Source organism: Oxyura jamaicensis, chromosome 6 (genome assembly GCF_011077185.1).
Source record: "Oxyura jamaicensis isolate SHBP4307 breed ruddy duck chromosome 6, BPBGC_Ojam_1.0, whole genome shotgun sequence".
Classification (NCBI taxonomy): domain Eukaryota; kingdom Metazoa; phylum Chordata; class Aves; order Anseriformes; family Anatidae; genus Oxyura; species Oxyura jamaicensis.
The window spans coordinates 2,864,021-2,889,371 of record NC_048898.1 but is presented as its reverse complement, the minus strand read 5'-3'; the positions used below and the strand labels follow the sequence as shown (position 1 = coordinate 2,889,371).

The 25,351-nt window shown below is 50.0% G+C and overlaps 2 protein-coding genes and 1 long non-coding RNA gene across 9 annotated transcripts in view; 1 reads left to right on the top strand and 2 right to left on the bottom strand.

The window, feature by feature from the left end:
- Nucleotides 1-326: 326 nt before the first annotated feature.
- Nucleotides 327-10,405, bottom strand: PLA2G12B (phospholipase A2 group XIIB). 2 transcript variants are annotated; one of them, XM_035329914.1, is made up of 4 exons: nucleotides 10,059-10,405; nucleotides 6,388-6,464; nucleotides 4,895-5,060; nucleotides 327-3,479 (listed from the first exon to the last, which is right to left on the bottom strand). In XM_035329914.1, exons 1-4 carry the CDS (start codon nucleotides 10,291-10,293, stop codon nucleotides 3,361-3,363), a joined length of 597 nt encoding a protein of 198 aa, XP_035185805.1. In that variant the 5' UTR covers nucleotides 10,294-10,405; the 3' UTR covers nucleotides 327-3,360. The 2 variants fall into 2 exon arrangements, with proteins under 2 accessions (XP_035185805.1, XP_035185804.1); XM_035329913.1 differs by having other exon boundaries at nucleotides 6,376-6,464; nucleotides 10,059-10,403.
- Nucleotides 10,406-11,466: 1,061 nt separating this feature from the next.
- Nucleotides 11,467-14,528, top strand: LOC118169012. Its single transcript, XR_004751884.1, has 3 exons — nucleotides 11,467-11,543; nucleotides 13,665-13,793; nucleotides 14,101-14,528. It is a non-coding gene; the product is annotated as an uncharacterized LOC118169012 (long non-coding RNA).
- P4HA1 (prolyl 4-hydroxylase subunit alpha 1) overlaps nucleotides 14,471-25,351 on the bottom strand; it is a 45,413-nt gene continuing 34,532 nt past the window's right edge. For 3 of the 6 annotated variants that reach the window (XM_035329897.1, XM_035329898.1, XM_035329896.1), the window contains 6 exons: nucleotides 23,439-23,538; nucleotides 21,797-21,850; nucleotides 19,792-19,857; nucleotides 19,219-19,287; nucleotides 18,413-18,509; nucleotides 14,884-17,869 (listed from right to left, as the gene is read on the bottom strand). In XM_035329897.1, coding sequence (XP_035185788.1) covers nucleotides 17,799-17,869; nucleotides 18,413-18,509; nucleotides 19,219-19,287; nucleotides 19,792-19,857; nucleotides 21,797-21,850; nucleotides 23,439-23,538 — 457 coding nt within the window. In that variant the 3' untranslated portion in view covers nucleotides 14,884-17,798. Of the gene's footprint in view, nucleotides 17,870-18,412; nucleotides 18,510-19,218; nucleotides 19,288-19,791; nucleotides 19,858-21,679; nucleotides 21,734-21,796; nucleotides 21,851-22,750; nucleotides 23,064-23,331; nucleotides 23,539-25,351 lie in introns of those variants that run through there. The other 3 variants (XM_035329900.1, XM_035329899.1, XR_004751883.1) reach the window with 2 other exon arrangements.

Sequence of the window (25,351 nt, the reverse complement as noted above, 5' to 3'; positions counted from 1 at the left end):
TTCTGATTTGAGAATATATGTGTGTGCGCGTGTGGTAGAACAAATGAAAAATTTCCTATGAAAATAAGTAGGTGTAAGCAGAAAGGCATTTTTCATGTGTTACCTAACCATATGTGAAAGAAAAAGAAATAAAAAGCCCCCTTCTCGTGTTGCCATGCCCTCCTGGTTCTGCTGATTCACTCCTGCATTAGGACCACACGGGCAATTTCCTGCTGTCACTTCTTTGTTCAGACAGCCCCTGCTGAATGTACTTGTTTTGCTAAAACAAGAGCTGGGAAATGAAATTAATTAGCTGGTGCCTTCTGGAGAGGCAACTGGTGTTTGTCGTTAGTGTGAGAGGGACGTGGGGAGTGGAAGGTTCGTTTCCTTGCTTGTTTTAGTTCCTGTGCACATTATCTGGTTCTTTCTGACAAATCCATACAAAGCAGCCTAGCTGCTCCACAGCTTTTTCTCTAAATCATTTGGAGGAGTAATGAGGAAGAAGCACTGGTGTGTGTGGCCATGTGAACAGAGTGGTCTGGGAAGGTACTCAGTTTGTCCTGCGAGCGGGACAGTAGCTCTGCTATCTGCCACTGCCCTGTGGCCATTTCTCCTCTGACGTGGAGGGGAAGGCTCCTGGACAGAGAACAAAACCATTTTTCAGTCTTTTCTCTCTCCCCAGTTTACCTTTTGCTTCCATCTGTCTTTGTCAGCTTTACAACCTGGACGTGAAATCAAAGGCCAAGCTCATCTGAGAGCCAAGGGATTTGCTTTTCTCTTTGTCAGCCACGGCACGGAGTGGAAACAAAAGGCAGGGCACAAGCAGGCACCGAGCGTGCGAGATACCCGGCAGCAGTGCTCCAGAGGGTCCGGCCAGCTGCCAACCATGGTTCAAATCCAAGCCACATCAGTGCTGCCTGACACGTGTGGCCGGGATTCGGCTGGCACCGCCTCTTCTGTCGTAGGATGCAAAGTGGAAGTCAGGCGGTAGGTGTCCAGGAGGAGACACCAGGTACCTGCTTTCCTAGTCCTGCCTTCGTGTCCTCGGTGGAAACGTAAAGTTCAAATCTGAGGCACCACCACTGGGAGAGGGCACGCTGACCGAGCGGGCTGAACATCAGCAAGAGTTGCAAATAATCCTGCCAAAAGGCAGAGTCAGCAGGAAGTCACCGGGTGAGCACGGTGCCTTTGTCCCGTTCAGAGCAGGGTGGAGATGACAATGACCCAAGCTGGACCTCAGCTGGACGCCGCTGAGGAGCACGAGCAGAGTGTAGGGGAAGCGGTTACTGGCTCAGCTGCAGAAGTTTTACCGTAGTTTATGCACTGTTTCTGTCCTATGCAGGATTATCTGGTGGTTTTCTTGAGTCACTGCCATTACTTGAAGTTCTAAGAGCTGCTTGGAGAATTTTTCGGATAGCCACAGCTTAACTTTGTTGTGAAACGCGCTGCTTGTAGCTGCCCCGCGTGCAGCAGCCTGTAGTGTTTTGAATGAATGGCAGTCTGAAAGCACAAAGACATTATGATTTGTATCAGCTGTGGCTCCAAAGCGTCAGTGTGTGGGCAGAGATTTTATTCAGAACCCTCCAGTTTCTCCAGTGTATGTCATTATCCATCACCAGTTGCTTGGCCTGGCTTTAATCTGGCAGCAGGCTATCGAGATTAGACAAGATACGTTTTTAAAATTGTGTCATTTAATCATAAGTGTGTGCTCCCATTTAGAGCCGACAACAGGCGCACTTTCACCAATGGAACGCAAAGTCTGGGAAGTGTCTGGGACCAGGAATCCTTCCCATCCCTCGACAAAAAAATGTATTTCTTAGACAAATGATCAGTGTCCAGGCTCGTGCTCTGATAGCCACACACTGCGATGAAGCTTTGCAGCGCAGCCCTCCCTCTCCAGTGGCATTAGCACAGCTAGGAAAGGAGGCCACTACACCTGGGAGTGTAAATTCAGGCCCTCCTTAACGGAAAACCTCCCGGTGCACCTCCTGCAATCACTCGTGGCTCCCTATTTTCATACCATTGGGTCTTGTTGTTGCAGTCCCCATGAGCAGTAAAGCAAAGATGACTGGCAAGAACGGGAATACAGGGCTGAAATAATTTATAGCTCCGTGCATCCATCTAAACACAAATTAGAAGAAAGGTAACTAAAGGAGACTCTTTCCATCCTTGTTAAATTACCCTTCTGTAGCCTTCTCCGTGACAGATGGAAGAACATAACCATAAATATGTTTGCAGAAGACACTGCAGTATTTATGTGGCACGGCACGCACACCCGATAGCAACTTCCTTTCAACAAGAAACACAGATGCAAGCTGTCTGCAAATGTTGCATGTAGATGAAATTGCATATACCACTTTAAATTCTAATTTTACATGCAATAAAAGCTCCCGATAGCAGATGGAAGTATTAACCACGTTTTAAAAAGGGTGCTGTCTGAAACTGCCGATCGCTCTTCAGCTGGCGGTGTCTCTGCCCCACCGAGGTAGCAATAAGCCCTGCCATCTGACAGATAAGCCTCCAGGATTTTGAAAAGCTCATCCAAGACAACTGTGAGCCTCCTGTTGCCTTCGTGCAGAAGATGGAGGTGGATACCCAGCCATTTTGTGTGAAAAAGGGATCTGAAGGGAATAGCTTTGTTAAATGTTATGGGAAGAAAATAATTACACAGGTGCAGTCTGGGTGACACAAAGAAAAGCAGCTTCCTCTCGAGACGGGGAGAGTGCCGGAGGTGTGTAAGAGACACTGAGTATTACTGCAAACAAAACGTGTCGGTGTCACAAACACTGCGAGTCCTTCTCGTTCTTACCAAGTCCCTGAATAGTTTAAATTGTTTTAGGCTCTGCCAAGTATTTAAATAGGCAGGGTGTGTAACGATAGGACGGATGTGAGCAACATACTGAGAGCAAATTACCCCTCTCCTTCCGTCACCAGAAGTGGGAAAACGTGAACAGTGTGGCCACGGACTGGGACTTTGGGGGGCTGCAGAAGCCTCATGCATGGCACTGCGATTTAGAAAGGTAAGGGGCAGGGGATGCTAATACAATCGTGTCTAAGGCAAACAAGTGATCCCCTCGTTTACAACCATCGCTGCATCCTGCTTGCCTTTCCCGATCAGTCTGTGGAGAAAATTGGCATCAGGTCATTCAGGCTGATGGACTTGGAAAGGGACAGGGCTGTTGACCTGCAGCTGCGCTGGACAGCAGGCATCGCTGCCCCGTTTCCACAGGCTGCCTCCTCCCTGGCAGCCTCCTGCCCAAAAGCTGTAGCCGATGCGTGTTGCTCGGCCCAGGTCCCCAGGCCCGAGGGCTGATAGAAGGCGCTGTGCGGAGAGGGGACGCTTGGCAGCAGGCTGGTGGAGGCCAGGGGATCTGCTCTTCCTCACAGTTCATCTCGTTCTTCCTCACTGCAAATGCAGGCGCTCCTTTGGCTGTTCATGAAGGGCCGGCAGCCCAGGGTCCAGACGGCGTTGAACACCGTGTCTGCGACGGACTCACAAGCTGCGGAGAAAGAAGAGATCAGGCAGGTGAGTAACAGGCACCCGGGGACGTCCGAGGGCTGGCTGGGGTACTTGCAGTTCGAAACGTGGGCATGTTCTCTCTGGGTAATGTGTTTTTATAAATCCAGAAGGTGCCTTCTGCTGGACTGGGGCTTCTTCTCTACCTGGGGTGGCACTGACTTCCCTCCCTGCCAGGCTCCTTTCCTGCCTCTCTCAGCCTTTTCTGGCTGGTGGAGCATTTGGAGCACTACAAACAGCACCGTGTGCCAAGCAGATTTCCCAGAAGACCTCCACAGCACGGTCTTTCCCAGCTCCCTCTCCTCACAGCTGTTCATAGCCACTACTGGCCCATCTTTTCTGGTTTTTGTTTTGTTTTTCTCTTTTTTTTTTTTTTTTTTTTTTTTTTGTCTTTCAGAGTTACGACGCCAGCATGAAGCATCCTGCTGTGGTTGCACCAGCATGCCTGGCTGCTAGCCCCTTCCCTCCCCCCAAAACAGCCCTGAAGCTGCGTATCGGTGGTTCGGGAGACTGCTCGTTTGGCAGGTGCCACAAAGATTGTGGTGAGTCAGTGGGGAAATCGAGTTTGGGGTTTACTGACGCCGCTGGAAGCGGGCTAGGGTTGTCTGTATCCACACAAAGGGAGGGCGACCGCTTTGCCCCTGCCTGCTTGCTTTGGCCTCTGGTGCCTTGGAAAGGACCCCCGTAAGAGCAGGGTGGCAGTGGAGGAGACTCGCAGAAGGCAAGAGGAGGTAGAGCAGTGGGAGGAGAGGACAGCTCAGAGGTTCTCACTAACAGCCCTTGTGCCTCCTCTGGCCACCAGGATGTGCGCTGGAGGCATCTGCTCCTGCTTGGCTGCAGGTAAAGGTGGCGTGGGTCAGCCAGGGCCTGAGCTCTGCTCCCCCTTAACTCCCCGGGGCCTGCCTGTTGGCTCCACCGCTGCAGGCTGAAATGAAGAGGGCTGACCTGAAAAACTGGCAGAGGAAAACAAAGAGATAGGAAGAGGTTGGCTGCAAGAGGACCCCTAGATAAGAATGACCATGAAAATTTGGCTGTGCTTGGCCTGTGGCACTTAGGTCTCAGTCCACAACTCTTTCTCTTGCTGGCCTGCACGCTCTCTAAACATTTATCCGTGACCAGGTACAAAGCCACCCACACTAGTACCGGGGTCACGTAGACTTCAATGTTGTCCTAGTCAGGCTGCACCTCTGGAAAACAAATGCAGCTCAGCTTCACCTAACGACAGGCCTTAGGAGCCAAGAGGGGCTGTTCTCAAGGGCTCTGCCTGTTTTTAAGCCCAAAGCTCCTGCAAACATCTTTAACCATCTCGGTGCCACCTTCCTTAGGCACGTCTTACCCTGGCAGCACGCAGCAGGCAGTGCTCTCCGCCTGTCCCACATTACCGCCACGCAGCCCTACCTTCCACCTTGGAGACGAACCCCAGGCTGCGCTTGAGGTCGGAGCAGATGGAGTGGAGGCACCAGCGGAACTTCGCATCGCAGCGGTACTTGTTGGCCCCGCAGGTGTCGTAACAAACGTCCAGCTGGTTGCAGCACTTGGTCATGGCAGGGATGCCCAAATCTAGCTGGGGAAGGAAAGGAAAGGAGCATCCCTTGGACTCAAACAGCTGCAACTGGGCGAGATTTTACAGGGCCCCGCTGGCTCCTTTGCCCAAACCAGAGGTATGGCAAAGCCCCCTTTCCTCCTTTTCCCACAGCCTGCTCCCTGGCCTAATAAACCTGCTGTAAGTGTTATTAATGCCTCGTTTCCTACAGATGCTCTCGTGAGACCAAGCATAAATCCAGCGTGGATCAGGGAGGTTCTGCTCCTTTGGAGGTAAGCCGCAAGCTTAGCTAATAACCGTGGGGGGGACGGAGCAGGGCCTGACTCCTGGAGAGGCTGGACTCATTAGCTCGTTATGAATTCTTCCCCTCGTCAGCTTTCCTCATGTAATATTTAGGGGATGTTTTTTCTCCATTGCGCTCAGTGCTCATGACCGCCCGCAGAAGGAGGCGGTACCACAGAAATGCCCACAAGGTTTGCAATGAAATGTGGTTTAAGGAACTAATCTAACAAGAAAAATGGGCTGTAAAGGGAGGTGTTTTCAGGGCAGGAATCGGCCTAATTGCTGCAGGCTTCATGGGCAGCAGTAATGCACCTGCTGAATAGTAATTTCTCCTCTTAGAGCCTCTTGGGAGAGCTTTTCCTGGTGATTCCAATATGATTTCATTAATTGCCTTTAAAACAGTGAGGGGGTGCAGCATTAAAGCCCGCAGGTTTATTTCAGTACTCAGTAGAGGCAAAAAGCACGGGAGGGAGTGGTGTGGATAATGCGTCCAGATACTGCTGTTTGTGCATTATGCTAATTCATCATTAGCATAATCACTGAGCTGCCCAGCATCAAATGTGTCTCACAAGAGCACAGGGTCGATAAAAACACATTTCCCCACACTGATGCCCTGCTTGGACATCCCTTTTCTTCTGCTAGCACTCTGCTCAGGAAACTTGTGGTGCCTACAGAGACAGCCAGAGCAACAGGCCAGTCCGTCATGGACAGAGCTCCTGCCTACGTGATCCCTGTTCCGCCACCACCAGCCCCTGAGGTCTTACTGCTTCCCTGAGTGAGGTGAGCTCGGCTGTGCTCAGACTGACGCGTTCGCCCTGCCTGCCGTCGGCAGCCAGCCGTGTCTGTTGGCAGTCCCAGGAAGGCAGCGTGTCCCCTAGCGCAGCACAAGCGATACTCCCTCCCTTTTGCAGAGCTCTGCCCTCAGCCGTGAGGAGAAGCCGTGGCACAGCCCGCAGCTAGCACAGCTGAGCGTTCTCCCTCCCCCGAATTATTAGCTGCTTACTGTGATTAGAGGATTGCATGATTTCGGAAAGGTGGGTGTGGCAGTACATACACTTTGGGGTACCTTGAGCCCCAGAAAATAGGAGCTGCAGCCGTTCGGTTCTTGGGGCTTGTAGTGAGGTCGCGGCATTGGAGCCTTCCCTGAGAAAGAAAGGAAAAGCGTTAGGAAAGCTGATCTTCCCAAGAGTTGTACCAAAAAGCACGCAGAGTCAGGCAGCTCCCCTCTGCTCTGCATCCCCACATTTCGTTCTTCTCCAGGAGGTGCAAAGAGCGAAGGACGGGTGCCACTGACACACTCCACAGTTCCATCCCTTTACATCTGCCCTCCCTTAGCATGCTTCTTAGTAGGCATAGAGAAGCAAGAAGTTCCTCCCTGAATAATTATTTACTCGATGCTGAAAGAGTGGAGAGAGGGAGCGTGACGGCACTGCCCTGTTTCCAGTGCAGACCAGCCCTCGTGGGGCTGGGTTTCTCTCTGCCGTCCCGTGGTGCGTGTTCAGTGGTGTGTTTCTGCCCCGGCAGGGTTTATGCAAGAGAGATCTCAAATGCAGGATGCAGTGCTAAAACAAGACCTTTGAACCCTGCTTTGGGAAAACTTTGTAAGCTGTGTGAATGCTCCAACTAAAGCATGTTCGAGTTAAGACTTCTGAAAGTCCATCACCTGTGTTGTGAAGTTCCAGCTTCCTTGATCCCTGTTAGAGACTGTGTATAGATACATATTGGAGGTAATGGTTGGTTACAGCACACCACCGCTACTGGATGAGCTTTGCACCAAAACACAAGTCCATTGAGGCACACAGACACAAGGTAACGTCTGAGTTCAGGACATGTTGCCTATTACGCTGTTTTGGTGGCTATGCTATAGAGAGAAGGGGTTGTGTCTATAGATGGGCTGAATCCTCCAGCCCACGGCTCCCAAGCAACACGGTGAGAGGAGGGCAGCACCCAGGTCTGGCTACAGCCTGGTTCCTTTTCTGGAAGGAGCCGAGAATTGGGACTCAGAGTCAAATGTTCTTGAGCTGAAGAAGGAAGCAGCGGCAGGTTCACAGTCTAAGGTAGATTTTGCAGGATGGGATCAAATTTTAATGACTTGCTTCTACCATTGATGCTAGGTTGTGTTCCTGCAGCCTGTTGCCCATTATGGGATAAGGTGGAAATTCGGAGTAGGAGTGAGGCTCCTTTGGGATGTGTTTCTAGAGAAAACCTTTAACAAGCTGAAGTTCCAGCTATTGAAATGTTTTACAGAGGTGACCAGAAAAAATAAATAAATCTTGTGAGAATTGTGAAATCAACAGAACTGCCCTCAAGATGAGCCTTTGTAGGAAACCTGCCTGCTCCTCTTTGAAAAACAAAGTTTAATCATTTGCAAAGTGATCAGCTAGATCAAGCCCGAGACACCACAGTTAACTTCTCTCCCACATCTTGTTTGTGGCTGAGAGGAAAACAAAAACAACGGCAAGGCACTAGCTGTGGGCTCCTCATTCTACGTGAGCGTTGACTCAGCGCCTGTTACTATTTATTGCTTGCCCATCCCACAGGCAGGTGGGGAAGGGGCTCAGTGGGTTGCTCTGGCTGTTTTGCTGCCTGTGTTTCACCGGGCACCTCTCGTGGTCTGCCTGAGGGGCGATGCTGATGTATAGAAGCGCGGCCCTGCTGAGAAAGCCTGTTCTCTGGAAGATGTATTTCAGGGCAGGGCCTCATTGGCATTGCCTTATAGGAGAACCAAAGTCAAGTTTCTAATGGGAAGCGAGTTTTCCTGATGCATTTTCACATCCCCAAGCTGTTGTGGCTGTGCCAAGAGGCTGGAAAACGGCCCACTGGCTAGAGGAGATTTGTGGCCCATGCAGGAGGTCTGAGACACTGCAGTACTGGGGTAGGGTGAAGGGAAGAGATTTCCAGGTGAACAGATGGTCCTGGGGTCCCTTGCTGTGGTGGGGGGACCAGGTTATTTCTCTGCTTTGGGCAGACGCTGTCCTTCCTCACCACGGCCGTTGAGTGCTGTGGTGGAAGGTGTGCCTCAGGCGCTGTGCAGAACATCAGCGTCCTGCCCGGCCAGACAGCTGAGAGAAGCTGTCAGGGGATTTACTCCCACGTGGGGCTGTTGTTCCCCCTGAGATGTCCAGAGAGGAGGAGGTATTTTCCTGCAAATACTTGGGTAACCATAATGTTCTGAGGTAAGGGAGCAATCCGTCACCTTGTTTGTTCTCAGACCTCACCAGGTGCTGATCAATCTGGAGGAGAGGCTGGCAGCCAGACCAGCCAAGAGTTCGTGCTCAGCTGAAGATGGATGTGGCAATTACAGGTGAGTCCTGACCTTTATCACGGCAAAATAAGCTATTATCAGTATTTCTTGTCTGAAGTGGGAGAGTGGAATGCACCGATTTTGTTTCTTGGCTGGGAGAAAAGCAATCAGGCCGTGCTTCAGCAGCAAGACAATAAAGATGGTTGGCATTCGTTCTTCTGGGCACAGGCATCTGCGCTGGGAATTGTCCCTGCATCCCCTCTGCTTGCAGTTTGCGGTGTCTGTGCTCGCGACCAGCACAGACCAATGGTCCTGGGAGGGTGCAGCAAGGCCCTGGGAGGCATGCGGGTAGCATTTTAAGTTTCCTCCTCCAGCCAGTGATTAATGAGCTGTTCAGCAGAGGACGGGAACAGGGCTAAAGAAGTGTGTGTTTGTTTTCCTTTCTAGGTGAAGATCTCTCTGATAAGAAGCAGGATGCTCCTGGGGAGCGGGCAGGTGTTTGCACTGCTCTGTGGAGGTGCACAGAGAGCACAGGACCAGGGCAGGGAGAGACCTGGCCTGGGAGCGGTAACTTCTCCAGGACTTGACAATGGGGAGTCAGAATGAGCTTCCTTCTCAGAATGAGCTCTGAGTATCATCAGCCTTCCCTAATTTCACCTCAGGCACTCTGTAGCATCTGTGTTTCCCCCGGTGCCCTCCCTGGGGGATGATCCAAACCTTTCCTTTTTGGTAAATCTCTCAAAGTCCAAGGTGAGCAGTGGCTGCCTCATTCCGCCTTGAGTACTAAAGGTTCCTCCGTGGTGACAGTGGGGCTCGTTTACCTTCCTGTTATCTCCCCTCCTCCAACCCCTGCTATTAGCCAACTCGCGGCTGCTGAATAACCACACTCCGAAGGTTGCTGAGATTACGGCCGCTGCCGACACAAACAGCCCCTTCTGAGTCAGGCCAGCAGCTCGTCCTCCCCACCAGGGCCTCGTAACTGGGCGGCCGGGTCACCCCCACACCCTGGCTGTAAGACCCACGTCCTCTCCTCTTGTCCCATTGCACCCAGCACAGAGCAGTTGCTGCTTAGGGGGAAGGATGAGGGCTGGGTTTCTGGTGCTGGCACCGGCAGAGAAGTCGTGGCTCTCTGCGGTGGCCTTCCCGTGCCGCCCAGGCTTGGGTGGTGGGTGGCCTCGGGAAGGAGAGCTGCGAGTTCCCACACAGGAGGGGAAGACAGGGCGGGGAGAGAGGAGGCAGGAAGAGCTAGGTGGGGACGTGGGGGCCAGCAGCACCACTCTGAGGGCCTCCTTAGCACCAGATTAGGAAAGTAACAGAGCATACACATCGCTGGGACAGTGCTAAATGCCTTGCCAGGCCACTCTACTGATAGCCCTTCTACCATCCCCGAGGGCACTAATGGACAGTGCCTGTCATAGCAAAGCAGTCAGCAGCCCCAGGCACAGAGCGTTCTGGAGCGTTCTGCCCCACGTCCCTGGACGCCCTTCACTTACCATATCGACATCTGTACTGACAAACGCCATTTTTCCCCCCAAGCAGTTCCAAGAAGGAGTCAAAGTAGCTGTTAACTGTTTCAAAGCTGTCCCGGATGGCCCCGATGCCCCATTCTGGAAAGTACGACTCCGTGGAGGAGGTTTGCTGGGCGGCGTTCTCCTGCGTCGTGTCCTCAGTGCCGTGCCCCAAGGCCAGGGTCAGGCACAGAACCGCTGCCTCGAAAAGCAGCCGCATCCTGCAGCCCGGATCCAGGCCCCGGAGCCTTCGTGCGGGCCGGGAGGAGCAGGGCGAGCTGTGCTGCGTCGGAGGCAGGTGAGCGCCCCTCTGCCCTGGACTTTAAACGCTGCGGGGGGAGCCGGGATGAGGTCACGGCAATCAGGGTGCAAAGTGCGCCGTGGAGATTTGGAGCGGGTCTGTCTCCCGGAGAAACGCCGGGGGTTGCGTTTGCACAATCCCACTGGAACCGGCTCAGCCCCTGCAGCACCGGGGCTTGGGCTGCTGTCGGAAGGTCCCGGAACGGAGCCGCCGGGCGCTGAGCGGGGGCCGCTTGCCCAGGGTGTGCGGCACAAGCACCCTGCCCAGCGAGGCAGCCAGCGGGCTGCTCTGCTCCCGGCCCTGCTGGGTGTGAGGCAGAGAGTTTCTCTTCTTCCACAACTCCCCATGCCCGGGCAATGGATCAGAGCACTGTGTCCTGCTGGGCCTCCTGGGGGCTGGTGCAGCAGCTAGCAGTAATTCGGGTTTAGAAACACAGGATTCAGGGTGACCCCTTGGTGTTTCCCTCCCGTTATGGGATCAGTGATGCAGATGTGTGTTTGCCTTTAGCGGGACTCCCGGAGGCCGACGTGAGGCAGCTGATTGTTGCAGCTGCTTTTGCGTAGTGCTGATGCTGCTGAGTTCAACTTGTAGCCTAGGTGGCTCGCAGCACAAAGGGCTGGCACCAAAACCAGGTAACGGGCTCAGGGGGTGGCAGCAGGCCCTGGCTCGTGGGGCCCGCATGGCCTGTGGGGATTTCAAAAAGTTACTTATTAAAAGAAAACAGCCAAACAGACCAACAGCAAAAGACAACGCAAACCACTGGTAATGACTAGGGAAGAGAAACAGCACAGGAAGGTTCCAGCTTCACTCAGGAAGTTTTTCAGATGTGTCCCAGCACAGCGCTGCCCCCAGAAACAGCCGCTCCGCAGCTGCCCCTTCGCTGTGGCCTCTAAGGGCAGCCCCAGCGGTCATGTCTGCTGGAGCACACGGCACTGACCACAGGCAAGGGGAGCCCGGCTGCGGGTCTCTCAAATACGTGGCACATGTAAGTGCAAGTTCTGACCTTTTGCTGTTTTGCAGGAGACTCGGCCCCGCAGCACTGTCACTTCTGAAACGCCAGAGCCCCGCAGCCCCTGGCTGCCTGCACCTTCTGCTCGCTGCCCCCATCCGGTTCTCCAGGCATGGGATAAGGAGCAGGGACCGCAGCCCAGCCTCGGCTTCTCAGAGAGGTGAGCAGAGCAGGCAGGCTGGGCAGTCCACTTCCGTGAAATAGCGTGGGGCTGGAGCCAGCTGCTGCCTTGTTGGATCTGTTCTGGTGCCCCCCACCGCCTGCTCAGTGCCCCTCAGGGACACTGAGGGACCCCCATTGCTACTAAATGGTCCGTTCCCTGGGAATAGTCCGGTCTGTTGGCCGCACAGTGCCGCTGGAATTGCTGTCAGGAAGCCCCAGGAGAGGGAAGAGCACGTTCCACAGCCCCACGCAGCGTTGCGCACTGAGCAGAAGCCAGTCATGTCCCCACTGGCTCCATCGCTGCCCTGCGTGACGTGCTGGTTCGCAGCCTCAGTGCTCCCCACCCCCAGGGACAGGCTGGCAGAAATTAATGTTAGAAGAGCAAAATAGCTGTTCAGAAATAACTTGGAAACACTGAGCAGGGTCCCTGGGTGGCTGTGCCTGGTGCCATGCTTTTTAGCGGAGCCTTTTAGTTGCCCTGGTGGCAACTCCAGAACATGGCTCTCTTTGTCACCCCTTACTCCCTGGTGGCTGAGCCATGTGCCATCGAACATGGACAAGCGAGGGAAAAATGCTGGCAGGACTGCAGGGGGTGCAAAACACAGCGCCTGGGGCGCCTGGGGCGTGAGCTGTGCGTGCTGTGCCACACAGGACGCGCAGCCTGCACCTCTGGGTAGAGAGCACAGAGCCAGGGCCGTTTGCAAAATCAATCAGGATTTGTTAGGAAAGCTGCACGGGGCAGGGGGAGCAGCTGGCAACGTGCCTAGCCTGGGAGAAGAGGAGTCAGGAACTTTCCTGCTGGTTTGTCACTTGTCCCGAAGTAAAAGTTTGTGAACAAAAAAGCGGCCTTGAAACTGCTTTCCCAAAACGTGGCAGCTGCTTTGCCCTGCCCCGGGGATGAGCCACCCTCTTTCCTCCTCCTGCTTCCTTCCAGCCCTCTCCCCACCAGTCTGCCGAGACGTTTGTAACCCAGCTGCAAACAGCTCGTTGCACCAAACTTCAGGATCTAAAGACCAGGAAAAAATGTGGGATTGAGTAACACTAACAAAGCCTACACAGCACCTCCCCCTGCCCCAAGCCATCGCAGGGAGTCACTGCCCAGGCCCAGCAGCTGCGGCAGGCAGGGCTTCTTACAGCCACCAGGACCTGCGGGTCCTCTGAGCTGGCTGTGGGCCCCTGCCCGCTCCCTCTGCCAGCTGTTCTCCCTGGAGGTGAGAGAGGGGGATGTTTGCATGATGGTGAACCCTGACAGCCAGGATCTGAACCTTGTCTTGACCTCAGGATAGCAGCTCCCAGCTCCACGCATTCATTCCTGACTCTGTCATGCCTAAATATAGAGCAGCCCTCGGGCCGCGGTGAGTCACTGCCTCCTAATGACACTCTCAGGCTGTTGGCAGCCTGCTCCTGCCGAACCCAACGGGTTCGTGGGACGTGGGGAGGGCAGACACCCGCCCTGCAGCAGCCCCCTTCTTGGGAGTTTGCCAGGGCCTTTCCCTTTGTGTTCTGCGGGGGGTGAGGGAGGACAGAGGGGCTGCATTCTTTCTGGATGAATTGCTGATGTTTCAGGAGGGAATGGGCAGCTTGTGGTTGAATTTCATGCATAATCCATGGTTGGTTCAAAGCCTGATGTGGGAGTCAGACGAGTCGGTGAATATCCGAAGAAATGCAGCTCGGTGGTGAATGCCCAAGTCCCGCTGAGAGGCAGGTCAGAGCCCAGGGGCTGCAGGAGGCTCCTGCAGGTTGGTGGCCTGGTCCGGTCTCTGCAGGAGGCCCCACGCAGATCCCTCAGCCCTGTGCTGCCGTGCCCTCGCTGCAGGCACTGATAGCCACCGACCCTTTCCTTTCCCTTCATCTTGTCCTGCCTTGCAGCTACTTGCAGGCCCTCTCCCCCCTTCCTGTCGCTATCCGGCCTCGTTTGCTGTAATTATCACAGTTCTTACCTGGTGGGGTCCTCACAGAGCAGCAGCGTTGGTCGGGGTTGCGAGGCTGACCCACAGCCCCCGCCTTGTTCCTTGGAAGGGGGCAAAGGAGGCCTAGGGCCCCTGATCCCAGGCAGGTGCCTCAGGATGGGCAGGGCAGCCATTCCATGGGCTTCTGACCTTGCTGTGCTTTTTTTCAGGTTCCCGATGACCACAAGTTATGTGTGGGCTCCACTGGTTAGGAGTGAGGCACAGGAGCAGCCGTAGTGTGAGAGCTGCTGCCAAGTCTTGGTCATGGAAGAAGTCAGCCCGCACATCACATCCCACAGGTAAGTGCTCTGTCTCGTAGCACGCTGTGTGGCAGGACAGCCTGAGCTGCCCTCCCCACAACTCTTCAGTTACCTGCCTCTTTGACCTCCTGGCTCAGGAAACACAAGCATTTATCCTCCCTGAAAAAGAGGGTCTCCTAGCAGCTGGCCCTTTGCCGTGCTAGTTCTGAGCACTGAGCCAGGAGCGCTTGCCGCTCCGTCCCTGTGAAACCCCGCAGCAGCTACTTCCATAAATCGAGCGCACGGTGCTGAGCCGCACCCGTCCCGCCGAGCAGGCCGGCTCCTTTCCTTCACTTCTAGTGTTCAGCACGCTTCTAGCCCCAGCCTGTCAGCCATCCTCCTGTGCAGTCCATCAGCGCTGTGTGTCCCCCCCCCAGACACAAAGTTTGGGCCCGAGAATGTGTTTTACAGCAATCTGTGACAGGAGCACCTTCCGCACCTGCCCGCTTAATTATGAAGTGAAACACGTGAGCTGTTTCCAGGACACACACACGGTGACTACCAGTCGGTGTGATCGGATGTACACCAGCCATATATGACGAGAGTGTGATGTGGAGGATTTTTCACTGCTAATGGCAGTGGCTTTTATTTCAAGCCCATTTTTTTACATTAATTTTTTTATTACAAAAACTGTAACAGTAAGGCAGTTTCTCAATTGTCAGTCACTGTGAGCCAAACAGTTTTCAATCACCTTTAATACAAAACTAGATTCACACAGGAGCCACGCTCTTGATCCAAAAGCCCTTTGAGAAATGAGGGGATAAGGCAGAGAGGAACACCACCACCACTTGTGCCATCACTTACACGTTCGGTATGAGGTGTCTGAACACTACTGCAGTGGAGAAAGATGACATGGATTGTCTGCAGCTTAAAAAATATAAGCTTACCCTTTCTCTTCTGATAATCTGGAACATTTCAGTCTGATGTGCCTCAGCAGAATTGAAGTTGAGTTTTGGGGGCTTCTCCTTTCCAACCAAGTGAAATTTTCCACTGCCAAAAGACAAACTCTTTTTCTTCCCTGAAGACCTGCACGTCATTGAGTAGGTCACAGATTTAAGAAGTCATGCTCTAAAACCTTTTTTTAACCCCCCTCCCCAGGTGATGCCTCTTAGGAGCCCATTCTTAAAACACTAGTCAACGCTGCAGGTATGTGATGGTAGGTGAGGGAGGGACCGGTGTAGCAAACTGCCCTGGACATTCCACAAGTTCTTTCGGGCTTGTTGCTCATCTTTTGGTGTTGCTTGAACAGCGAGGAAAACAAACTTTGCTTGCTATAATGAAATTAGGTTTTCTCATCACTTCAGCCCTGCCTTTTTCCATCCAACATGTAAGAGCCCCATGTGTTTTCTTCCAATGTGGCAGTACCTGAGGTAGCCATTGGCAGCTTTTATTCAGTAAGTCTCTTTTACCTCACATCAATTCTAGAATTGTTAGCTGTTAATTATTTTTGTGTGTCAAGTAATGTGGCTCACTCGAGAGAAAAGCAGCTGTCTGTAACAGCAAAACCAGATGCTGTTTTCCAAACATGCTCGCGGTGGTAATACAGATTGCTTTTTGTGCTCGTTAGCTAGCCAGGGCTGGCTCATCTAGAAGCACTTACAGATGCCTCGGAGCCAGCGAGAGGAACTTAATGCCCCCAACTAAGGCTCCTAACACCACGCTGTCCATTGCTCTCTTTTACGTGCAGGGAAGTGGCAGGACTCACTGCAGCCACGGTGACCTTTTTCGGAGCTTAAGAGAGTCAACAAGATGGGAAAGAGAAAGCCATGGACAGGAACAGAGATGATTGTACTGACACCACGTAAAAAGGGAGAAAACTTAGGTAAGTATGTCCTGTGGGGTTGTTTGTTTTTAATTCTTACACCTTTGTGATCAAAAATATGCTCTGATTGCGCTGACTAATCTGTATCAGATACTGCTCTGGTGGTACCAGCAATTCTGACTGCCTGAGCAGCACAACGGGTGGTGGAACTGTTTCTAATTGTCTTTTCGTTAAATGCTGGCTGGGCTTTGTTTCACATCTTTGAAAAACACGAGCAAAAGGCAAGAAGGTGTAGGGCTAAGGATAAACAGTTACGTAGGTCCCATTGCTAACAGGCTCAGTAGAAATTTAGCAACACATTTTCCAGCAAGGGTTTTAAAGTGTCTTTTGAAGGTATGTAGTTTCTCAAACTATAGTACCGTAACTGCATTCTCACTATTCCAGAGGTATTTTCTAACGTGTTAGCAGTTGGTTTCGTCTACCTTTTGGCTCCATTTTCAAGATTTTATTGAGGCAGAAAACCCAATTAACTAAAATGGGATCTTTTTTCCCCTGGTAAAAACTTCAGGCTTGAGCCCCCTAAAGCAGTAAAACCATCATCATCCAGAAAACTCAACTGCTTAGGTAGCATCTGGTGCAGCTTACTTTGATTCTTGTCCTCACGCTAGTGGAATATTGAGACATTTTGCTAAAAATCCTGCTGTTGAAGAGAAATGGCTTAGGGAAGTGAACCTCCTGCAGCCTCTCCCCACCCTGCTTAGGTTTGTCTGTGCTGAAGAACCGAACAGAAGTTCAACAGCTTACAGCAGCCACAGTCTCATCTCCCTCAGAGGTTTCAACATCATCTCAGCGTAAAGAAGCCTCACCACAAACTCAGGACCTGAGAGCCGCTGGCGGTAAGTGAGCTCCTCCAGCGCGGGCACTGCTGACCTGGGACTGTGTGGGGGGTGTGCATCACAACAGCCCCAGCCTGGCTCAGGGAAGGGAAGCAGTGACAGGGCCACTGCAGAGACCCCTTCCCAGCCACAGCTGAGGAGGGGGGAGGCAGCACAGGGGGGCGTCACTGCAGTGGAAGCAGCCCCTGCCAGGTGAGCAACACCAGCCATTGAGAGAGGGACCTCCCCTGGCATCTAAAGGTACGGCACTGAGCTGCCAGCTGTGCTCAGCATCCACGGCAGTGAAAATATTCACACACAAAAAAAAAGGCATCTAAAAGATTTAGGATTATAAATAGGCCAACTATTTCTCACAAAAACTCAAGAACTGGGAGGACAAGGGTGGAGAGTGTTCTGTGATAACTGCATGTTACCTCATCACCTGAAGTCTCATAACCAATTTGAAATTCCAGAGTCCTAAGGCACAATTACTTTGATTGATTAACGAAGATGGAAACATTCCCATCCCCACTGCCCAAGGAACAGATGTAAGCGGTTACTACTAAGAATAAAAACAGCATTTGTTTCTTTTTATGTGGACAAACAATAAAGGAAAGAAACAGAGAGGAGCTGGGCCATAATCTCAGTTGTCAGGCTGCTCTGATGCAGGCATTTTTGACATTACACTGCTAAAGCATCTCATCTAAGCATACGCAACTGCTGGCTCACATTTTCAAGGTTAAGAGCCAAATTCACCATAGAGTCCAAGAAGGAAGCCAGTTAAAAAAATTGGGCTTTTGTGGCAGTGGAAAAACGGGCTAAAACAGACTGTGATACAACCTGTTCCCCAGAGAAACACAAACCACGCTTTTCAACAGAAGTGGTCATGTACTCTAGAAAAGCAAGGAGTCAGATGTCTGGAAATTGAGGAATACGAACTGGTTTAATTCAGCCTTCCTTAGAAAGGAGCCCTCCCCTTGATTCTTCCAGGCAGCGTTCATCGCGCCATCAGCAGACTGACAGTTGCGAGGACTCTAAAGCAAACGATCACCGGCTTTCCGCGCTGATCCAGAGGGGTGCGGTGAAGGAACACCACACGACACACTGTCAGTTGTGGCCCTGATCTGTATTTTGTCCTTATTTTCCTTTCTGTAACGCTCATGGGCCTTAAAACTCAATATAATCCATTTGTAAAACTTTAAGGGGGTATTTTAGAAGGAACTAAAAGTATGTTTGTTTTGTCCACAGATGAAACACTGGTGTAGCTGGAGACTGAACCTGTAGTGGAGTGTTAGTCAATTGTAAACTGTAGGAGATGTGTGCATTTTACACAGACTGAATACGGAAGAGAAGAAAGATGAGTCTGCATCATTCCAACTCTGATAAAGTGCACGGCCTTCTGAATTCCTGTCCTCGCTCATGGAGCCACTTATTGGATACTGCAAAGACAAAAAGGTACGTGATCACTGCATCTGTTTGGCTCATCCTTCTAGTTAAGCTACATTTGTGCTGTTATTGGTAAAGAACTGGATTTTCCTAATTTTCTTAAGTATTTTAACACACACACAAATAACTAATATTTTAAGATTATATTAAATATTATAATATATAAATCCAAGATGAAAAGCTTCCAGTAGATGTATGAAGCTATGTAGTTTTCCAGTAGTAGCAGAAACTATGAGAGATTATTCAAGGAGATACAGAAGTACATTTTTATAGATGTATAAATATGAAGATGGGATATATATACACACACACTATTTTATGTGTGAATATATATATATATTTATAAAATAATACAGTGTTGAGAGAGATAGAGATAATGACATAGATATCAAGTAGATTTCCTTACAAGAGTCTAACGGCTCTCTCTGCTCTTCATTCTGTCACAAAGCCCAAAGGAAAAGCAAGCCAGAGCAACCCCCAGCCAAACCCCAGAGCTCCAGATCGCAAGAAGCGAGAACAACGTAAGGGACACTCACCCCATTTGTTTCCAACTAGTACTGGGCAGGCCGCATGCCGCGTGCTGTAATCTCCTTCTCCACTTGGAAAGAGATTGTACCAGAATACAGCTGTTCCCTGGAAAGTGCAGTGGAAACCCTCAGCGTTTTGCTCCAGTTGATACCAACTTACTTAACGCTAACGTTAAGGTACATTCAGATTTCAAACACTCCATTTAAATTGAAGGCTGTTTTCCACATTTGAACATTTGCTTTCCTATGGAATGAGTCTCTGTTGACTCACTCTCTGTGTATTGTCCTTGTCTCTTAATTATTTTTTTTAGACCCTAAGCCAACTTCATTCAACTGTAAGCAGTTTTAGAAAAGCAAGGCAGTATATAACTATAAATGAGCAGCAGCCTCGTTAGCCAAGACCAACCTTATTTGTGAGCCTTCTGAAGGAAAAGCCATAGTGGGAACACAGCATTTCAGGGAGAATTCCCTGTGAATGCCCCAAGACTAATCTACTTACACACCAGCAGATTTTTAAAAATTGTTTTGAAGTATTGTTTTCCTCAAATGCTTTGAAAAGTCTGTGCATTAGCAGCAGCTAAGCCCAAAACATTAACTAGGAGTTAACACGCAATAGATCAGAGGGCCCTGGCATCACCAGTACTGCTGCAGTAGCTGCACTTGTAAGTACCCCATGACCAGTGCTCTAATCTCTTTTATATAAAGTCAGTTTAAAGCTTCCTTTTAAATGTTCGAATATACATCCACTGTATTATTGCACAGGTGGAGAGAGGAGTGGTTACACTGGATAATCATGGCTAATAAACCCTTCTTACCTTTTTAGGCCAAACGCTAGCTCCTACTTCAGGAAAGACAGTAGCTCCCCCTGCTGACACATCACTCATCTGGAAAGGTGGGAACAGGCACAGGTAAGCTGCAAGCCACTGCATTCCCCAAGTGGCACGTTTTAGTAAAATAAAATTAGATTATTGAACAACTTAATTTCTGCCTCCCATGTAGAGATCAAAGGCTGCCTGATTAACAGCATTAAACAGGGCCACCCCCCACACTTGGTTCAAGGTGCAATAACCACCAGCCTTTTCCCCGAACGTTACATGCTCAAATGTTTTGACAAGGAGCATGCTGTAAATACTGATGCAGATACAGAAATAGATAGCCAAATATTTTAAGCTGCTACTGACCCTTTGAGTGAAAAAACCCTCCTTAAGCACAGGTGTAAAGACCATTGCGTATGGGTAAGAAGATACCCGTATGTGGTATCACTAAGCTACTGGCTGCCTTCACTTGCAAATCACTTGAGTAAAAAAATGTAATGAAATCATTCAACTGTACAGAATACACAGCAATAGATATTTTTGGCAATAGCACGACAGAAATATATCACTTACATAAAACAACCAAGTAGCAATTCTGTTGCCTGTTCCCAATTCCTTAAATGCATCTGGCTCATCTTTCTGTGAATAAAAGCAAGCAGATTTAATAAGCACTTTGTTTTGATTATTGAGAGGAACCAATGACATACAGCTGCAGAGCCAGCAGCAGACAAACTCATGCAGAAAAATTAATTCACTCCCTATATTTGCAGCAACGGAGGGGGGAACAGAAGATGAGTGTACCTATTAATTTAGATAAACAAGGCATTTTAAAATTCTCCAGCACAGGGAAGTCCTAAGCCCCAGTTGGTAATAGGTAAGAACTGTACTGCCAGAGTATATAAATCTTCTTCACAGCCACAGAGTTAATTATTTAATTACAGAGACTTCTGCCTCTTGTCCTTGGCAGAGAGGAACAGCAGTGAGGGCAGCTCCTGGGTCCCAGGTCCAGCAGCAGCAGCTCTGCGCGCCCTGAGGGCGGCTGCCAGCCCTGGGGCTCGCTCTGCCCTTACCCCGGCCCTTTCCCAGGAGCTGCCCCTGCTAGCAGCTGTGGCAAGCAGGCTGCTGCCCACAGCCTGGCACGCAGTTTTCAGAGTGCCCTTAAAAACCTAACGAGTGATTCATTAAGCGGTGCGCTTGCCTAGCCACAGAGTGTCTGTGACAGCCATTCCTGAAGCTTCCCACAGGAGTAAGGTATGTGCGCACCAAAACGCATGGGACCGGGCACTGCGTGGCTGTGAGGCCGCCTGCCCAGCGCCGTGCTCAGGGGGCATCACTTGAATAAAACAACAAACCCCACTCAGAAGGGCTATGAGACCAGCTTTTGTCACACCTGTTCCTTACTTCCAGCGCCCACCTCCTGTGACCACTACGCGCATGTGCTAACATTTCAGCATTCGGTCCTTGTTTCAGAACCTAACCCATGCATTGCCAAACAGCAACGGCTAATCACTTGCAATGCCTCTGAGCATGTGCTTACAGAGCAGAGATTCTGATTAATAGGTGCTGGCTTGGATTCACAGCGCAAGGTTAATCTGAAAGTGTTAAATCACAAATAAGTATGCCCAATAAATAACCAACTGAATTCAGTGCCCTTATTTCCAGCAGTTTGAGATTTAAGCTGGAAGAAAAATAGGTTGGGAATTTAAGTCAAATAAAATAAGGATTGTACATCAAGAAGAACTGAGTAGGCTTTTTCCACTTCTAGTAGTCTGCTAGCAGTCAGCACGTAAAGTACAACAACAGAGCACTTTTATTTTCAAAATTTCTTCACCAGCATATGGAAGATGCCTGTCTCAGCTCCGTGAGAATTTCTCTCTACCCCTTGCAGGTCTGCAGGGTAAGCTGCAATGCAAGTTTTCTTACGCTGCCTCCAAAACCTTCCTCATAGGAAGGGGCATCGAGCTCCTGCCCTTGCGGCCACGTTTGCCTTACTCAGCAATGCCAGCCCTGCAGACACGGGCACGGCAGCTTCAGTGCGTCGCTGCGTTAGCTGATGGCACCATCTTGTGCACGTCAGGAACACAGGATATACAGCATGCACTTACACAGTTTGACTGCATACCCTGCAGTGGTTTGAAACAACTTCCATTGCCAGCCAACAGTTCTAACTGTTACTCCAGTTTCAGAATCCAGCTAATGCCCTTTGCTCTGGTAAGAAGCATCAGACATCTCCTTAAGAACAGCTCTTTTAAAATTGTGGTTCTGAAGAAAACCTTGTTGCTCCGTAACACCTGTAATGTTTCTCAGTTCAGCTGGTGGTTTAGAGGGCTTCTCCACTAACATGGATTAGAGAAGTTGAAGAGCTATAACATTTAATACACATTAAAGATTAAATATTGTGCCACAGCCAAGAGGCCCAGGCTTCGCCAGGTGACTATCTCTCCTCCATCTCTTTACTTGCCCGTGCAAAGTCAAAGTGGGGTTCATACTGTCCTCCCACTCCATAATTTGCCACCTGAAAAAGAGAAACACAGTGCTTGTGAAGAAGAAAGAGGTGAAGACTTTAAACAGGACTTACCCTTCCAAAATCAAAATGAGGCTCATACTGGCCTCCTACTCCGTAGTTGGCTACCTATAGTGAAAGGAGAAGCACAAAATCTGGTAAAGCTGCATTTTATCCAGACAAGAAAGGGCCAGAGTGTGACCATCAACCACAGCCTTTTGATGGATAAAGCTTCAAAATCAAGCCAAAGGAAAGCACAAGTCTCTGTCAGCAAAAATGCACCATATGCAGCAAAGTCCTCCTGTGTTTATTCAGAAATAAGCTCAAGTTCTCTGAGACATCGCATCAGTGCGGAGCCAGGACGTGACTACACTTTGGGGTCTCTCCAGCCCCCAAAAGCTGCAGCTGCACCCTCCCTTCCCCAGGCCAGCCTTCCTGAACGCTCCCCTGACCACCCCAGTTGATGGCTCACGCCAGTCTCCTGTGTCTGGGTGCCTGCCCCTGCCTGTTCTCCTAACCTTCAGGTCACAGAACTTGCTTGTCCCCTGAAGGGGAGCTCTCAGAACTGAAGACCTGGACAGCGGCAGCTCCAAGGAGCCCCACTACATCTGGCTGCAGAGCATCCAAGCCTGGTACTGGACATCATTTACTCCAGGTAAGGAATCCGGCACTCTGTACCGCCGCAGTTACCGTGACCGGCTCCAGCCCCCTCCCCATCCTTCCCCAGCCTACAGCACACTGGTCACCGCTGCCATCTGTTGTTCTCTCAGTTGTGCGCACCCCTCTCTGCACCACCCTGGCTGTAAGGTGCACACTGCTTTGAGCATTGCTGCTTGTAGCAGCTCGCTGTGTTTCACAGCAGCACGTCCTTCCCCCGCCTCCCAGAGCAGAACAATATTTTTTCTCTGTAGAAACTTCACCGGCAAAATGCTTTTTAAAATAGCTCAAGGCAATTTTACAGCATTCAAATCTGAATCACACTTTTTCAACTTTATGTGTATGAAGACGACCCACTGCCCTTTTTGCTGATTTTTTTTTTTTTTTTTTTGTCATCTTTGCATTCATAGTATTGATTTTCAGCCAGATGCTTGGGCATTTTATCAACAGCAGGCTTGATGGAGCAGTACACCAGTTTTCCTGGAACCACAGCCCTGCTTTCTAGGCACTACCACTGCCTCAGAATCAGTGAAGCAGCATCCTAGCTGTTCATTTAAGAGCCTTGAGCAAATGAATAAAAGTACTTGTAAAATCAAGGTTACTTGGGTTACATTACAGAGAACAGACACTGCTGGCCCAAAGGCCCAAGGATGGCAAATCTAAACAACCTTTCTCTTCACATTTCCTTAAGCATCACTCAAGCTGAACTTTTCACTGTCATCCCAGAACAAGAGTTTGACCCTACAGCAACAAAACTGCTTCATGAGTATAAACTAAAAGTAATTCATTCATTTCAATGCATATCAGGGGTTCAGTTATTTCCCTGCAGCAACAGCAAGCCATTCCATACTGCAGCAGGTGCCACTCAGCAAAGACAACTGTAAAAAGAACAGTCATTCCTCCCCTGCAGCTGGATCCAGCCAGCCATCAAATCAGCTGCCGCTGGCCTGAACAAGCTTTTGTGCCTCCCTCACCAGCAAGTGCGCACCGTTCTGCATGCGCAGCCAGCCAAAGTGAAATGCTAGCTGACATGCACCGCCATACCTGTAACAGTCATTACCTGTAGTTCCTCTGCTGTGGAGACATCAAGGCCCGTTAGGTCCTGTATCCTTGTGTTAATGCGAGAGACCACAGGGCTTTCGTATCCAGACAGCCAGGCACTAAGTGAAATAACCAATAAATTAATGAAATGCAGTAGTCATAGCCAGTCAGCTAGCAGTACAAAGGCAACACTTGGGATTACTTCAAATTTGAGATTTTTTGGGGCGTAGCTTACTAAAACTTAGTAGGCTAGGCAGAAATATGTCCAGGGCATTACAAAGGTCTGCATGTGATAAATGTGCTTTCTAGAGAGAACATGTACAACACTGGTTTAAGGCAGCTCTAAAACTACAGGCCTTGCTTCCCATACGAGACTATCAGATAATCCAAGCAAGGGTTCCAAGCAGGGAACTTCAGCTCTAGCTGGTTTTCTAAAGCAGGACACTACGGATTTGCTCTTACCCACTCCAACCAGCTAGTTTAGCGCACAGTTTGATGCAGCAGTAGGGAAAAGAACAGGAAAGTTATTTTAGTGCACACGGGGTCTGTGGGCCTGTAACTCAGCTCTTCCACGTGTCATCATCCACTTACAGGCAAGCGCTCTCTGTTCTGCCCTTTATGCCACGTTATTTACCTGTGCGATGATACTGTACAAAATCATTATGAAAACAAGTAATGCCTGAAACTCGTCACCATTTTCCCTGTTTAACAATTTCTACCAAAACAGCCCATCTCAAATTTGGTGTTTAGCGCATGTTTCAGGTACACAGTGATTTTTAAGGGCTATTTTTTTGTTGTTGTTAATATGAAAGTGAAAGGTCAGCCTCTCAGTTTCAAAGACACCTTCAAAATGTCTGCCTCCGGTTTGTAGATGACTGTTTGGCTAGAAGAGCTGCCTTTAAAATACTGGGCAAACCTGTCAGCAGCTAAAGGTGTGAACAGATAGAAGAGCAGGGCTCCACAAGAAACGCTGCCTTAACCCAGACCCAGCACAGCATTTTCTACTCTAAAGCAGTCTGTCTTGAGGCTGCATGGCTGGGAAGCAGCCACGTCACCCAAAAGCAGCCATGTACCAAGAGCAGCGGCACGTGGCAGACGAGCACACGCACACAGTGTACAAGTGTAACTGCAGCTCTGCGCATCCCTACCGGCCCCTTACCAGCTGTGAACACATCCAGTTGCTTACACAGAAACACACACATTTCATCTGTTAACAAGATAAACACTTTGTTGTTCTTGAAAAAAAACAAACACCCATTTCATCTACACCTGCCTTTTTTTTTGTTCTTTAATTAAAAAAAAAAAAAAAGCTCTCATCTTTTTGTATGTTTTTCTTATTTTACTCATCCAGTTCTAGCCAATGCATCTTCATGTTAGCTGCTCTTTTCTGTCTCTCAGCGTGCTACACCTCTTCTCTGTGTAGCTTGGGAGGCCTCTACTAGTGGCTACTACGGATTATAAAGTTAATGATTTGGACCCATTGGTCCCCTTTTTGCAGGAAGATGAAGCCAGCTAGGTCTGCCTTTTCTCTGTTTGATTCAGCTTTTTGGGCTCATCAGTGATTCCTGCTGCTTTTACAAGGCTGTTGGACAGAAACACCTGTGCTCAGAGCCTACCTGGCAAGTACATACTAGCAGTTATACACAAATTAACTTTCATGTCTGTAATCAATTAAAGGTTTGTTTGTTTTAAACATCTGTATTTAAAAAAAAAAAAAACAAACACCAAACCACTTAGCTTGGGAGGAACAGTAGCATGACACGTGACACAAGACACTGACACAGGTTACAGAATCTCTACGAGCATGGAATTGTTTTTTGAATTAAAAAAAAAACAACACACCTCTATGTAGAAGACTTGCACAAGCACAAAGAGCCATCCGTTTGTGAACACTATTAGCATGAGGAAGTGTTACAGTGCAGCCACCCTTGA